Genomic DNA, 15,833 nt, shown 5'->3' with positions numbered 1-15,833 from the left:
TCATCCATGTTTAATCTGTTTATGTTTTACAGATTATTGCAAATCATCATATGCAGTCTATTTCATTTGCCTCTGGAGGGGATCCTGTAAGTATGGACTCATGAAAGCTCTTTTTGTAAGAGTTAAAAGAACTTCCATGTAAAGCATGTTAGCCACCACATAACTTTTCCAGTGTTTTATTACAATTTGTGAGTAGCTCTGTACAATCAAAGATTTGGCTTTGACAAAATATTTTCTGTTACTGATTTTTAAAATGTTTGGATTAGTGGATGAGCTAATAATATTCCACTGTATTGTGAGTCATGGAGTTATCATCTGAGATTCTTCTCGTAAGTAACATCTAAGTCATGAAAAACAAATATGTCATACATGTGTTGCCAGTCACCCCTCAGCATTCTTAACAACACAGAGTTCCAGGCAGATCCTTTTAAGCAATGGATTTGGCATATGAGGGGAAGCCTAGTTGCCATTCCGGCTGTCAGCCAGGGCCACAAAGTCTCATCTAAAATGAGCAACCAGGTTTGCAGAAGCTTGTGGAGGAGGAAAGCTTAGCTAGCGGAGAGAACTGCAGTTCCTTCCTCCCTAGAGGCCACAGGGTCCTCGTTCCCCATGAATTGTGGGAGACCGAGCAAGTGGTCGCTCTCCAAGCCTACTTTACAGAGTGAAGGGTCATTCCCTGACTCCCTACTCCATACTTCTGAACCAGAGCCGAAGGAGGGAAGCATTGAAGTTAGGAAGCCTGGGACTCACCAAGAAACAGATCTGTTTAAACTGAGGGGGAGAAGGAGGATTTTGCTGCTCCATGATACTGGGACATTTTTCTTCTCCCTGCAAACATATAGAAGCTAGAAGAGGACTGAGTTTGATTTTCGTAAGGATTGAACATCAGTAAGGTCAAGAAAACATACGGGGAGCAAATGGAGACCTTGTTCTTCCTGACAATGTATTACCTTCTTTTCTGTTGAGCATTTAATATTAAAGATTGTATCCTTCAGAAATGGGGGAATAAAATCCAGTACAATACTTGTTGTTTTTTTTTCTATCCACTACATTTAGTTTCTCACTTCCAATTGAGGAATCAAATGGAGGGTCATAAATGATAAGACATATAATTCAGAAATCTAAGAGAGGTATGGAACAGTAGTAAAAACTAAATCTGGCAGGTGATGTCACTGCAAAGTTTTGACCTCTATGCTAAATATTTAAAAGGAAAAATTATTGTCTATCCTAAAAGGAAATGAAGTTCTGAAGTTACTCTGTTGTAATCATTGCTTCCCTTACTGGCATCTAAAATAAGCGACTTTCTTCACTTGGTTGTTGGTGTAACTTTTTCGTGTGTGAAATATATAGTTAAATGCTACTTAAATTACCCTATTGTTTAAAAATTTCAGTAATTACTTGTGTCCACATTGGCTACCAGTGACTCAAAATGTTCAAGCATGTCAAACCTAAATCTCCTGTCTTCAGAACTTATTTGAAGCATATGGAAGAAAAGTCCTATTTATAGGACTTCAAATCATTGGGGTGTTTTTTTTTTCTTTTATTAATGGACACTTAATTTTCCCTTTAGGCTTCTCTATTTTCTCATCTTTAATTTTGGGTATAGTTATTTACAAATGAATAGATTAGTTCCCGTGGTCCTACCATTTAATTAATATGTAAACCAAATTTTAAGAGCTCTACCTCTTCCCCAAGAGATTCCACAGATGGCCGATTGTGGATTCATTAGCAAACAGGGGGCATGCAAGGTGCCAAGCACATAGCAGTGGCAGCTTGGACCCAGTACTGAACCTGAACTCCCATCCAGCCAGCTTTGTAATCTGACCTCACCGTGGTAACAAAGCAGAGAGGGTTGACTGAATCCAGCCTGAAAAGGCCAGCGTTGTCTCTTCTCTTCCTAACGTTATAGCTCAGTCATCCATAAAGGAACTCAAATACTTTCCTTTAGTTATGTAATGAGTTCTATAAGCTAAGGGTTAAAAATAATTATAGGTGTTTGCCCTAAATCTCCCTTTGAACTTTCAAGGGTTGCTGTCATTTTAGCATTGGTATGCAAATCATTGTTTACCCTAGGCAAGGCCGCATGATGTCTATCACAGTTCTCCCGAATGCTAATTCTTTGTAGATCATCTTCACATGCCTTTAGTTTTTTTAATACTTTCAAACCACCAAAGCACTGCCCTTACCAAAAACAAATGGTAAAGAATTTGTAGTGCTGTGGGGAAATTTGAGTGGGACCCCTGTGCTTTCTGCAACTGGGGCAAAAAGCCTGCTATTCAAATTTAAAACAGAAAACTGGAGTGACCTCAAGCATTGGCATTCAGGGTCCTCTAGGTGAAGTGCCAGGTTTTGGAGTCAGGGAGACTTGACTTACTTAACCTCTCCTGGCTTCGGGGGGGTCCTCATCTATAAAATGGGGAATGAGCACCCTTGCCTCACAGCCTAGTAAGGAGGAAGGGAAGTGATGCACGTAAGCTGCTAGTGCTGTGCCTGGCACCACGTGATAGGAGAGAGCTATCACCCCTGTTGCTAGCACATGGCCATAGCTTTGTTTAGGACACTCCCTGAGATCATTTAGAACTTCACAGCTACCTGGGTGAGAGATGCTAAAAGTCTCCATGGCCCAATGTAGTACCTTTCTTTCAACCAGATTTCCTCCCAAGTTTAAGAAATATTGGCTGTTCTTCCTTACCTCTTGACCTTTGCTCACCCTTACCTTTACTCTCTTCTCGAAGACATTTACTTGTCTTCCTCCTGTCAGCCCTGAAGACAGTTCTTGGTAATGCTTCTGTATCTCTGTATACTTTCTCCTTTTCAAAAATGCATTCCAAGTATGTCACAAATATATGTTCTTACATTTTTTTTCCATCATTTGTGCCTTGCTTTTAACATTCTTTAGATTCTCCCAGAAATTTACAGTTACAGAATTTTAGAACTCTAAGACCGCTGGAGACTGTTTGGAGGACGAGGTCCCACAACCTCTTTCGCACCATCTAATGCACCAGACAGTGTTGCTGGCGTCCTCCCATCTCTTCGACTTTATAAATAGCAGCCAAACCCCCAGCACTTGTGGCTTTGCTTCTAAATTCATATAAAATAAAGCTCATAGATGTGACCTTATTTATTTACAAGATATTTCAAACCTTTTATCTGTTAGCATAAGATAAGTTTACTTAGGTGTTTGTTATTTTTTAAAATAACTGAAGACAAGTTATGCTGACCCTGAAATCTGCTTCCTGTGTGTTTCACTGTGGGTTATTAAGTGATTGTCCTTGAGGGTATTATACCCGGGCTTTTATTTCCTGCCAGTTGATTGCATCTTCCCTCTGGAGAGTCATACTTCTAATCTGCAAATGGCATTGTGTGTATGTTTTTTTTCCCTGAGAACTGAGATAACAAAAAGCATCTTTAATTATTAAAATCTTATCACTCATCAGTTTACTGTTTCAGTAAAAGTCAGAATTACCAAGTGGCTTTTTGTTTGTTTTTACAAAGTCAGCCACACATCTTTTTGAACTCCTTAGATTTTTCATGGGTTCTCTTTTTCAAAAATGATTTTTCCTTTCTAGATATTGATCAAATAAATGCTTTGTATTTTTGCTTTGTTATTTTTTAAGTTAACTCACACTGCACACAAGCAAGCTAACAACCACAAAGTCCAATGTGTCTCTGTAATTGACTTATTTTCTGACATAGATGGTGTCTCTTTGGACAACTGGGAAATCATGGCACCACCTCCTAGTTCATGACTCCTTTGATAACCCCTGGTATTTCACCTTTCAACACAGGAGACAGTCACAGTCCCTAACCATTTTTTAAGAATGTATGTCCTAACATATTCCCTATGTAGATTCTTCTTTATTCTCAGTAAATAAGTATCACTAAATCTGCCTCTAAATTTTTAATTTTCAACTTCTCTCTCCAAGGGGCAGAGGATGTGGACTCCACAGTGGCTGAACTACACAGTGTGTATTTATATTCCCTCCTAGGATGCTTTTCTTTTCTCTTTAAGTAGAAACATTTGTATGTAAGTCCTTACCTCAGTGTCATGTCCTAAATGTACTCTTATCTTTCAACAGTATAATCCATTCATTTTAAATGCAATCATTTTCCCTTTTTTATAGGATACTACAGACTATGTCGCCTATGTAGCTAAAGATCCAGTTAATCAACGAGGTATGGAAAGCAACTTCTAGATTTTTTTTTTTTAAAGATTTATTTATTTGAGAGAGCGAGAATGAGAGAGAGAGAGTACATGATGGGGGGAGGGTCAGAGGGAGAAGCAGGCTCCCTGCCAAGCAGGGAGCCCGATGCGGGACTCGATGCAGGGACTCCAGGATCATGACCTGAGCCGAAGGCAGTCGCTTAACCAACTGAGCCACCCAGGCGCCCCGCAACTTCTAGATTTTCTTAAGCGCTGGTATATAGCACCTTTAAAAAGTAACAAGCAGTTCTTTTCAATATACAGAGTGGTGAGGATCACTAGAGTGCTATATTGGGTTCTAGAAATATTATGTGAATTTGAGTTGGAAATAAATAGCCCTGCTAGCAGAACAAAGTAGAAAAAAATATATAGTTGGGATTTAAGTCCCAGTCACTTGAGGGATCCTTATACCCAAAGGCTTATTATCTATTTGTATAATCAAAAGAAAAGCTGTTTTGGTTATGATAGAAGGGACTGGCTGCCACACCCCCAATGAATGAATGAATGAATTACACAGAAGACCCAAGCCAGTGAGATTATTGGTCTCAGCAAGTGTGTGTGTGTGTGTGTGTGTGCGCGCGTGCGTGCACACACATGCACATGAGTGTATGTGTGTTGAGTCTGTGCATTTGTTATTCGAAGAGTCTGGCATGTCACTGAGTGGCTTCTTCTCATTTTTGGATCTCAGCTTAAATGTCTCTTCTTCAGAGAGATCTTCTTTGACTGATAGCACTTCCTATCTCTAGTAGCATAACCCACCCTGCTGCATCATAATACTTTATTTCTCTTCTTATTAACACTTAGCCCACATTTTTGTTATTTTATTTACTCATTTGTTGATGTGTTTCATGTCTGTCCTTCCTACGGAAAGCTCCATGAGGGCAGGAACCTATCTACCTCATTTACTGCTGTTTCCAAAGCACTCATCAAAAAGCCAGACACATAGGTGTTGCAACAAAAATAACTATATTTGTTGAGTGAATGGAAGAGTTAAGTTGATTGGATTTCTCATCCCAGGATTTAGCAAGTTCGCCTAAGTAAACTCATCTCCCGGTGGAACTTTGGGATAAGGGCCTGAAATTTCTTAAGTCATTGGACCTCTTTAGACAGACATGGTTAGTGTTGCTTCTCATCCCTGATTCTGGAACATTCAACTCCTCTTAAGGATGAGTCTTAGGTTGCTTCTTCTCCTCAACTTGAACCTATTAGGGCAGCATCTTGTGCCACCCAAAGGATAGAGTTTGCTCCAACATATTTATTAAGTACACGTGAAGTAGAATTTGGAAATTCAGAGTTATAAAACCAAGAGGTGAAAGTGTACATGGCATGCTGGGGGTAAATAAATAGAACATATTTACTAGAATGCAGATTGGGTATGGAGGAAAAAATGTCTAAAAGACATCTAGAGGGCAGATAGGATAGAGCTGATAAGTAGGGACTGAATCTTCAAGTAACTGGGTGGAAAATGCTGTTTACAAAGCAGAGCTTCAGGAAGATTTATTTGGGAATAGGATGGATTCAGAGAGAAACTTAAGGCAGGGAGATCTGTTTGGAAGCTATTATGATAGTCAAAAAGGAAATGATGAGGACCAGCTGCTAACACAGGACCTGGCACGTAGTAGATGCTTAGCAAATGCTTGCCAAAAGAACATGGCTCGATGAAATGGAAAAGCAGAAACAGGTGACAAGAATTAAGCAATACTCCATTGAAACTGACTCACTGTAAACCATATAATGAAGAATGGATAACCATCAAAGATGAGTAGGAGAGACAGAAACTAGTGAAGGGGAATGGGGGTGTAGGAATGGAACACAACAGAAGATAACAGAAAAGAGCAGCCTTTTTTAATTAAGCCTGAGTTTCCCGAAAGAATCACTGCATGCTCTTTTAGGGAAGGGCTCTGAACAAAAAGTCTTTTCTCTTAACCTGAAAGGACAGGGTGAAAGGAAGAACAAATAGATCAGGAAGTCTAGATGTTGAGTAACTTTGCTATCAGTCACTGAATAGCTCAGGCCTGTCATTGCTCTTCCATGAATGGTGGTGAGGCATTCACAGACTGATGCTAGTTGCTTGCTTGCTTCTCTAGGGGAATGGGTCTACCTAGAAAATAGATGATTTAGAAGCATAGGGTGCGACTCTTGGTTTAGGCTCAGGTCATGATCTCAGGGGTGTGAGATCAAGCCCCTTGGCCAGCTCCGCGCTCAGTGGGGAGTCAGCTTGAGGTTTCACTCTCTCCCTCTGCTTCTGTCCCTCCCCCTGTGCACTCCCTCTAAAATAAATACATCTTAAAAAAAAGAAACAGGGTAATTTTTTTGGGGGGTTAAAAAGTTGTCGTCTCCTCCTCCTTATTGCTCCTTTTCTGGTCTCCTCCTTCCCTTTCTTATTTATCTTGGTCGTAGAAACTTCTGTGAGAAGCCACTCCCTTGTCAGCATAGCCCCTGCTTGCACACCCCTCCAGAATCAAATCCCTTCTCCTCACCGGAGCCCCTGGACTTTAATTTGTGCCCAGAGGTGCCAACACGGCTTTCAAGCCCACACATAATTATGAATTACATACTAATATAAAAGGGGCTGAGCTAATCATTGTGGCGGAAAAACAATTCCTGGCCAGCTTGGACCCCTCATTTAGTGGGAGAGAGAAACATGGTGTGTTGGAGGTGCATGGAGAAGGAGGGGGGCCTGGACAACAGCGTGTGGGACACAGCAGGGGCTCAGTCAGGACTTGTGGGAGAAATGAATCCAGGCCCAGGTAAAAGAGCCCTCTCATGAGAGCTCAGGGCTGTGGGTTTGGGTGTGTGAGTGTGTGTGTAAAGGTGGGGTCGCAGAGAAAGGAAGGAATAAAAGTAGGGGAGTCATGGCTGAAAAGCGAGGCCAGAAACAGAGTGTAGAGGGCTTTGAATGCTGGCCAAAAGGTCACTGGGAGCCATTGAAGATTTTGAGCTTTATAGCAATTATTCTGGCTTCTGCCATTTTACTGAAATTGCAAAATGATAACTTTTCTGGCATTTGTATCTGTGAAAGTGATGCCAGAGGGCAGAAAACAGTCTGGAATTGTAGAGTCCAATTTAGAGGACATCCCATTAGTCCCAGGCAAGAGTGGTACTGTTTACATTACACTGGGGGAGGAAGGAACCATTTGGACACATCTGTGAACTAATGGAACTTGGCAATACTTTAGATATGAAGGTTGTTGAAGAAATAGAAATCAGATGTTCCTGAAGACTTAATGAGATATTATATACAATGCAAATATCCCAATAGGTGGCTCGTAGTAAGTATATAATAAATAGTAGCTATTATTATTATTACCCTGTGCGATATGGATTAGTGTTGCCATTAAGAAAACAGGGATTATTACAAATGGGAAAAAAGACAATCCACTAGAGAAACGGGGGAAAATCCTACCATTTATTGCATGCTCACCACATGGCAGGCATTTCATCCTTACATCAACCCTCTGAGATCAGTATTAATTTATTCCTTTATTATAAAAGCAAACACTGGCGTTGAGAAAAGTAAGATTGTTTTCTTAAGCTCAGCCAGCTAATAAGCAAGTGAATCAACTCCCAGGTTCTGAGCACACCTTTACAAAAGAACATTACAAGGCACCAAGAAACATTTAGAAAATTTTACAAGTTTACTAGCTACCTTGTTAGCAATCAAATTATAGTTAGATACTGTATTTCATCTTCAAATTTCAAATATTGAAAAAAGGTAAAATGGGGTTTAAGGTAGTAGTTATTTTTAACAATGCCCGTAGGATTGTGGATCCAAATGTTTTGGAGAGCAAGTTGACAGTTTGCATCCAAAGACTTAAAAAGGTAAATACTTTTGAACCAGCAATTTAACCTCTAAGGAAATAATTAGGACATGCACAAAGATTAAGCAATAAAGATTATTGTCATATATTATTTATATAATAGAAAAATAGAATTAATTCAATATTTATAAATAACAAATTATGTAAATGAATCCATAGAATGTACTACTATCCAGCAATTTAAAGCTAGTGTAATAGAAGAATAAATAATGACCTGGGGTAAATGTCGACAGTGTTATTAAGTGCAAAAAGCAGATTGTGAAAACAATGTGCATAATATGACCCCAGGTAATTTTTTGGAGGTAGATATCCTTAGAAAAAAGATTGGAAAGAAAAAGATGCCAAAATATTAAGAGCAATTATCTTTAGGTAGTGAGACTTACATAATTTTTTTTTCTTGGTGGGCCTTTTTATTTTCTAAAACTCCTACAGTGAGTATTTATTATATTTGTAAAAAGAAAAAAATGTTCTAAATCCTTGAATAAATAAAGAAAGTAGTGAAACCAGAAAGAAGATATTATAGAATTACCTAGGGAGTTTGGTTCATCTGGGGGAAATGTTCAGCGGGTAGGAGAAGCTCAGGGTGGGAGAGGGGAGAAGAGGGGGGAAGAGAGTGGGGATGGGAGTGTGGGGGGTAGGGGAGACAGAGAGAAAGAGAGAGAGAGAGAGAAAGAGAGAGAGCGAGAGAGAGAGAAGAGAGACCAGGCCTTCAGGTGCAGGTTTGGAAAAACTGCCAACTTCATAGCCCTAAGAGTAAGCAAGATCACCAAAGGAGGAACCTAGAAAGGAGAGGGCTGAGGGTCTCAGGGAGTAGAAGTCAGAGGAGGCAATAAAGAACCAGAGGGGTAGTCAGTGGGAGGAGAGAAAATAAGGAGATGAGTATCATCTAAGAAGGAGGAAGAGCACATTTCTCTGGGAGAAGAAATCCCAGAATGAGACACCTCAGAATGCCACATTCTGAAAAGGAGCTGGGGGGGGTGAAGGTGGAAAATGCCTTCCAGTCAGGCAGTTAACAGGCCATTGGCCCCCCTGGGAAGCACAATGTCAGTGGATGGGATAAAGGGCAGGAGAAGGCAGACCTCGGGGATGAGGAAGAGCATAGCCCACAGTCAGAGGAATCCTGAATGTTCCCACGGCCTCTTATTTGTTCCATTCACTTTTAGCATTAGTGTATTCAAATCAGGGCAATGGTCAATTTTCCCATCTTGGCTAGGACCTTTTAGTGAACTCCGCATTTTATAAAAGGCCTTTTCTGTAGGAAAGGCAAGTTACCCTAAGAATGTTTTGAGGTTACTTAGTGACTAATATGGCTTGCCCCTGTAATTGCTATGAATAGGAAATCCGTATTCTCTTCACCTCTCACTCCAAATGTGTAGTAGTCCAGGAAGGTTTAAATATTTTCTCTGAATCTAGTATGTGAAGAGGCCCCAGTTTACCTGGGTACAGGAAGGTCATGGTTCTCAGTCTCTGAAGAAAGTTAAAAAATTGTTTTAAAAGACTGTAAAAACAATTTAAATTAACCTATTTACTTATATATATGGTTATGGTTATAAAATCTATGCACGACTGCCCTGGTGACATCAGTTAACTACGGACTGACTGCTAGCTCGCCTCTTTGGCTTGGTTTCTTCCTAGGAGTGGAGAACTCCTTACTTCAGTGCTACAGCGCCATCTGGTGGTTGACCTTAGGTGCTGCACTTTTGAATTTCGAGTTTATTAAAAAAACAAAAAACAAAACCAAAAAAAAAACCCCTGGCCTATTAAAAATAAATATAAACTAGTAAAGAAGGGCCTGTTATCCTCTAAGAATAGTTCTCAGCCTCTTGTCCATGAGTATCCAATTAGGAGACCAAATGAAAAAAATTGAAGAATATGAATCTAAGATTTAAAAAAATCCTCTTTAATATATAGTACTTGATAGGCAAAGGTAGAGTTATGGGTCTGTCTGGCTGCAGGTGGAATGAAAAGAACCCATACTTGCATCTGATTCCATCTCAGGCCTCCATGCAAAGTTATCATATCGTTGGAAAGCCACATTCTTTTTTTGGCCATTGGGACTTTTCATACACTTGTCTTTCTTTCTTCCCATTAGCTAAAGACTGGTCAATTCTTGGCCAACCTGGCTGCTTATCCAAGCTTTTGCAGATGGGTCTAACCCTGGGAAATGGGCACATTTGTATGTGATTCAAAGCCCATCTGTATTGTGGCCCATGACCAACCTCAAAAAGAACCAAGACAGTTTTTACAGAGCCGCATGTCCCTGAGTAGCAACAACAGCATTGTGTGTGTTCGCCGAAGGCAGGGAGGCTGCACAGGATATCTGCACAGGGTCAGCCTGTTTGTCCAGTGTCATTCCTTTCCTGGTGACGGGCACCACTGTTTGTTTTCTATTCAGTCTTCTCAAAAGAGTAATATGGCAGTAATGAGGTTCTCCAAAGCAAAGCAGAACGTGTTGGTAGCATCAGCCCAAGAACAGGACCAAATCCTCAAAGTATCAGAATCAGAAGAGTTGAGAGAAGTAAAAACATTTTGGAAGCATGTGAGAAGTGGTGGTGGGTTTGGTTGTTTCCTTCCTTGCTGAGTACCCGTATGCCACAAGAACCCACATGCCTGTTTCCCCAGAAGGCTTAAGCTGCTGTGACAGAGGGAAGCTAGGCTCTCTAGAAAGCAACAAGGGACTTCAAAGATCACCTGTGCCCTCTCTCGGCAGGTGAGGGTATCGCTGCAAACCGACTCGTTCAGGGTCACACACATTGTGGCATAACTGGAATTTGAACTTGAATCTGAATCTTTCCATGGAGTTCTTTTAAGTGTTTTTGTTTTCTCATCCCCTTAAAGGGAGATACACTCATTTTTCTTCAGGTGTATAGATGTATGTACGTTTGTTTGAATTTCCTGCCTCTCTCATTATCTTCCTTCCTCTCTAGACCTCTTCTTGAATCTAAGAAAAAATAAAATTTAAAAAATCATCTTCTGTATTTTGATATATCTCTGATGTTGACTTTATTTCAAATTGGACCAGAAATTTATGAGATGAAAAACAAAAGAATTCAAATGAATGGCCTTTTCTTATCATAAGGTAACACAACTTCTCTTTCCTCAACTGGAGGGCACTTTCCAAGGCCACTTTGTAGGTGTAAGGATATCTCCAAGAGCAAAGCAAGCAGTGATTCATACTACTCAATGGCTGGAAGAAATTGCCTCACTATGGGGCTCACTGCAGGTGTCATTTCAATGCAATTGAAGACAACTTCTCACACGAGAATTATTGATGTAATTCAGGAAAATCAATATGTATTCAATCAACACAATTTTTAAAACACCTTCTATGTGTTGGTCATGTGTGAAGCTACTGCAGAGAAAAAAAAGAGCAATTTAAGATTACAGTTTAAAGATAGATCAAACATTTCCCTTTGGTAGAAAGGATATATATTTATAAACATTCTTTTTTTTATTTTTAAAGATTTTATTTATTTATTTGACAGAGAGAGACACAGCGAGAGAGTGAACACAAGCAGGGGGAGTGGGAGAGGGAGAAGCAGGCTTCCCGCGGAGCAGGGAGCCCGATGCAGGGCTCGACCCCAGGACCCTGGGATCATGACCTGAGCCGAAGGCAGATGCCCAATGACTAAGCCAGCCAGACCGCCCCCATTTATAGACGTTCTTAATTGGGTTTTGAAACTAGAATTAGCTCCTAAGTCTATATTAGGATCCAAGTTGCTTCTTTAAAGGACAACCTTATAAGAAATGGTAATGATAATTCTTCTAGCGATTTGACACCTTGGCATTGTTTGATTTAATAAACCACCCCCCCCCCACACACAAACACATGCTTTCTAAAAATTTCATTTAAATCCTTTATTTTACCATTTTTTAAAAAAGATTTATTTATTTATTTTAGAGAGAGAGCACAAGCAGGAGGGGGAGAGGGAAAGAGAATCCCAAGCAAACTTGAGCTCAGCGTGGAGCCCGACTTGGGGGCTTGACACGGGGTGCCATCTCATGACCCTGAGGTCATGAGCTGAACTGAAACCAAAAGTCAGAGGCTCAACCGACTGTGCCCCTTCATTTAAGTACTTTAAATGAAAGTCAAGTTAGTTCCTGAATGAGAATTATCTGGAGATTCCTTGAGATGAGTATTAACATAAGGCTAAGAAAAGAAACACTTGTAGGATCTACTATCCCATGTTGGTATAGGCTCTGCAAATTCTATCAGATGTAAATGAATTGCCTTTTTCTCCAAATAGATACAAAATCCTTTCCAGGACAATGCGAGCATAAAATCATGCTTCCAAGTCAGCACAGTCAAATCATTCTATAAAAACAACTCTCTCCTCTCCTGAGGCGTCCCTTTTAGGAATGTGTCCCAGTGTTGGTTTCACTGTTCCCAAGATCCATGAAGCTTCCCGGGCATCTACTCTAATTCCTCATGCACTCACTTATGCCTTTCTATTCTTAGAGAATAGCTAGCAATTTTTATAACATTCTTATATATATTTAACTGTTATCAGAGCTTTTTTAATCCCTCCATTCTTCAAGCTATATAAGCCAATATATTTTTTTTTAAATTTTATTTCTCACGAGACTTATTGCCTCCATATTAAAGTTATTCCTAGGACTCTTTCTAAGCCATCCTTATGACACTTCCATTTCAATTAAATCTCCATTCTGCAAGGCCCTACGCAAGACCGCATACTATCACCAAAGCAAGAATGATGTTCCATATGGTGGGAGGTGAATTTATAGTCCCTGAACATAAGCTCCTGTTTTTATGTCTGTCATAAAGCACCCTTTATGTTCTGTCAGCTGCACCCTTCATAATTTATTTCTTTAAATTACTTGTGCAAATTTCCCCCTTCGTGGGCACCTGGGTGGCTCAGTTGGTTAAGCGACTGCCTTCGGCTCAGGTCATGATCCTTGAGTCCCGGGATCGAGTCCCGCATCGGGCTCCCTGCTTGGCGGGGAGTCTGCTTCTCCCTCTCCGGCTCCCCCCTCTTGTGCTCTCTCTCTCTCTCACTCTCTCTCTCAAATAAATAAATAAAATCTTTAAAAAAAAAATTTCCCCATTCGCAGTAGCTGCTTCTCAGAGAAAGTATCTAATAACAATTTTAATATCTTCTGGTCATCACAAAATCTTGTTTGTTTTTTTTTTAAATCTTCTTTTTGATGCTTGATGGAGATAGTTCTTTAGTAGGATTTTGAAGACAGTTATTACCACACCATCACTGCTTTATAGTAGCAATGACAGGGCAAAGGGGTATTATAAAGCTCCCCTCTTCACCAGCAGCTCATCCCCTACTTTGAGGGGAGAGGGGGTGGGGGTGGGGGGAGGTTTGGAAAGTTATATTTTTGCAAAGACAAAATACCATGCCAAGAGTCTCATCTTCCTGTCAGATCGCTGCCCTAAGCATCTCCTGTACTGAATTCTAGAGCTAACTTTGAACGTGAGTCACATTTTTGGTTAAGATCAGTCTAGTTTTATAACAATGTGGGCCCAAAAAACCTGTCTTGAGACCACAATTTGTCAGTGTTCTGAGATATTTCAATGTAAAATATGAATGTTTCTTCTCTTTGATGCATATGAAATAGGAGGTATTCTTTTCTGCCACTTGAGAGCTGAAAAGAGCTTATAAACCTGCTCCCTTTTACTCAATTAAAAGTTCATGTTCTGGAAATATTTTAACTTTATATAACCTCTTCTTGTTGAAAATTTATTACAGTTTTTTTAATTTGTTTTTGTACATCCTCTTGCAGCCTGTCACATATTGGAATGCCGCAGTGGAATGGCCCAAGATGTCATAAGCACCATAGGGCAGGCTTTTGAACTCCGGTTTAAACAGTATTTGAAAAATCCTTCTTTGAATACTTCTTGTGAAAGGTCAGCCAAGCGTTCTATAATTATTTGACTTACTGTATTTATTTTGTTTTATTTTAAAATGAATTTTCAAACTAATGAAATGAGACTTCTTTTCCTACAAATAGGCAGTTTCAGTACAAACACGTAATGGCATTTTCTATTTTTCTTCCATTTATATTTGTCCAGGTATTTCTTCTTGCTTTGTATCAAAATTAAAGGAGACACTCAAAGTAAGAAGGGGTATGCCCTATTTCTCTGCTATTATACAGAGCTATGAATTAAGTAGTATCATAAAATAACAGACAGCAATACATTTCTCAGAATTGTTTCAGTCCCAGATCCCTTGCATACCACTAAAAAAAAAAAAAAACCAACACTGAAGAGCAAAATAGTAAGAATCAAATGTCTATAGCAGGAATCACTGTTAGTTTGCTGGTTTGCAATGTAAACAGAGGTGCTCCAGCTAACGTGTGGGAGGGATGGAAGGTGATGTGACACAAGGATCAGGTTGTTCTATCTGAGGCACAGAGAGTCTGTAAGGAAAGCTGAGCCCTTCAGGCCTGACAGACTCCAATGTGTGTGGAGTGCAGTGCGGCCTCTTGCTTGCAGAATTCACACCCGAGAGACAAAACTCACTCTTGGCCACTTTTAAATGCATTCCTCCCCCAATTAGTTATTTTGTGTATCAGCAAACACTGGGCTTGGGGATCTCCATTTATAAGGTGGTCTGGGGTAGCAAAGGAGAGGGGGTTACTAGGAGGCCTTGATGTTGAATTTTTCCCAGGGTAACACTTACATCTTAGTGCTATCATTTTGTGACATGTAATGAACCCAACAAAACTATGTGGGTTGTTAGTGGAATCAGTTCAATCCAAAAGGACTTGATTTATTCTTTTTCATAAGAAACTTCTACTAATTCCAGTTTGGAAGAAAAGTTGTTTGTTTTTTTGTCCTGTTTCAATTTTTAAAACAATGCATGTTTACATAAATCTACCCACTTGCCACATATGGTTCTAATATTTCTTTATGATTCCCGTATACTCCTCCAGATCTGTGCAGACAAGATAGCTGGCCAGAGCTCTTACTTTTTTCATCTTGGTTTAATAAACTGGGCCAGGCCTTCTGCCCAATATCTAAATTTTTTTTTAACAAAACATTTCCAAAATGGTGCAATCAAAGCATGCTGAAGATACTCAGGAAAACTTTATTTTTATACCCTACTGACAAAAATGACTTACATTTAGAGAGTTCATATATGTATATGTGTGTGTGTGTGTGTGTTTCTTAATCACTGGGAGGAGACACAAAAGCATCACCCTTGGCACTTTTTGTTGGCTTAGCTTACTTTGTCTATGGAAAGCTAAACAACCATCTGGTTGCTTCCATCCAGATGTTTGACATCACTTAAGAACAGCTATAAACTTAAAACACCAGTGCAAAGTTTTTCGGGATGATTTGCATGGTTGTGATCCCTCTACCTCCCCTGTAGTATTTGAATTCCCACCCAGCCTCTTGGGGATTCTTTTTCACCTTACAGTGAGGAGGTGCCCGCTGATGGTCCCGTGGAGGAGAGAGAAGACCACGAGTACTACAATGAAATCCCCGGGAAGCAGCCACCTGCGGGGGGTGTTTCCGATGTGCGGATCAAAGTCCAAGCCACAGAACAAACGGCTTACTGCCCCATACGGTGTGAGAAGTTGTGCTATTTGGTGAGTGATGTTTTATTATTACCGGAACTTAGCGATGTGATTCTGTCCTTGCCCCTGGAGAGTTTAATTTAAGAGTTTCCAAATGCTGGTTTAGAGAAAGTATCATCTCCCTCAGTACAGAGCCAGAGAATGAATCATTGTCGGAGCCTGCACTAGATCATTTTCACTCTGAATCCCCGAACCTCAGCCTACGTGGATGACTTCACGTCTCCCTTCGCTGGGAAGACCAGGGCTGGCCAACA

The 15,833-nt window shown here is 40.2% G+C and overlaps 1 protein-coding gene across 1 annotated transcript in view; it reads left to right on the top strand.

The window, feature by feature from the left end:
• SHC4 (SHC adaptor protein 4) overlaps positions 1 to 15,833 on the top strand; it is a 129,916-nt gene that overhangs the window by 81,962 nt on the left and 32,121 nt on the right. The window contains exons 5-8 of the mRNA XM_006736807.3: positions 33 to 86; positions 4,125 to 4,176; positions 13,780 to 13,903; positions 15,420 to 15,591. Coding sequence (XP_006736870.1) covers positions 33 to 86; positions 4,125 to 4,176; positions 13,780 to 13,903; positions 15,420 to 15,591 — 402 coding nt within the window. The remainder of the gene's footprint in view (positions 1 to 32; positions 87 to 4,124; positions 4,177 to 13,779; positions 13,904 to 15,419; positions 15,592 to 15,833) is intronic.

Source organism: Leptonychotes weddellii, chromosome 9 (genome assembly GCF_054177405.1).
Source record: "Leptonychotes weddellii isolate Sample4059 chromosome 9, ASM5417740v2, whole genome shotgun sequence".
Classification (NCBI taxonomy): domain Eukaryota; kingdom Metazoa; phylum Chordata; class Mammalia; order Carnivora; family Phocidae; genus Leptonychotes; species Leptonychotes weddellii.
This window is presented reverse-complemented; position numbering and strand designations above follow the sequence as displayed.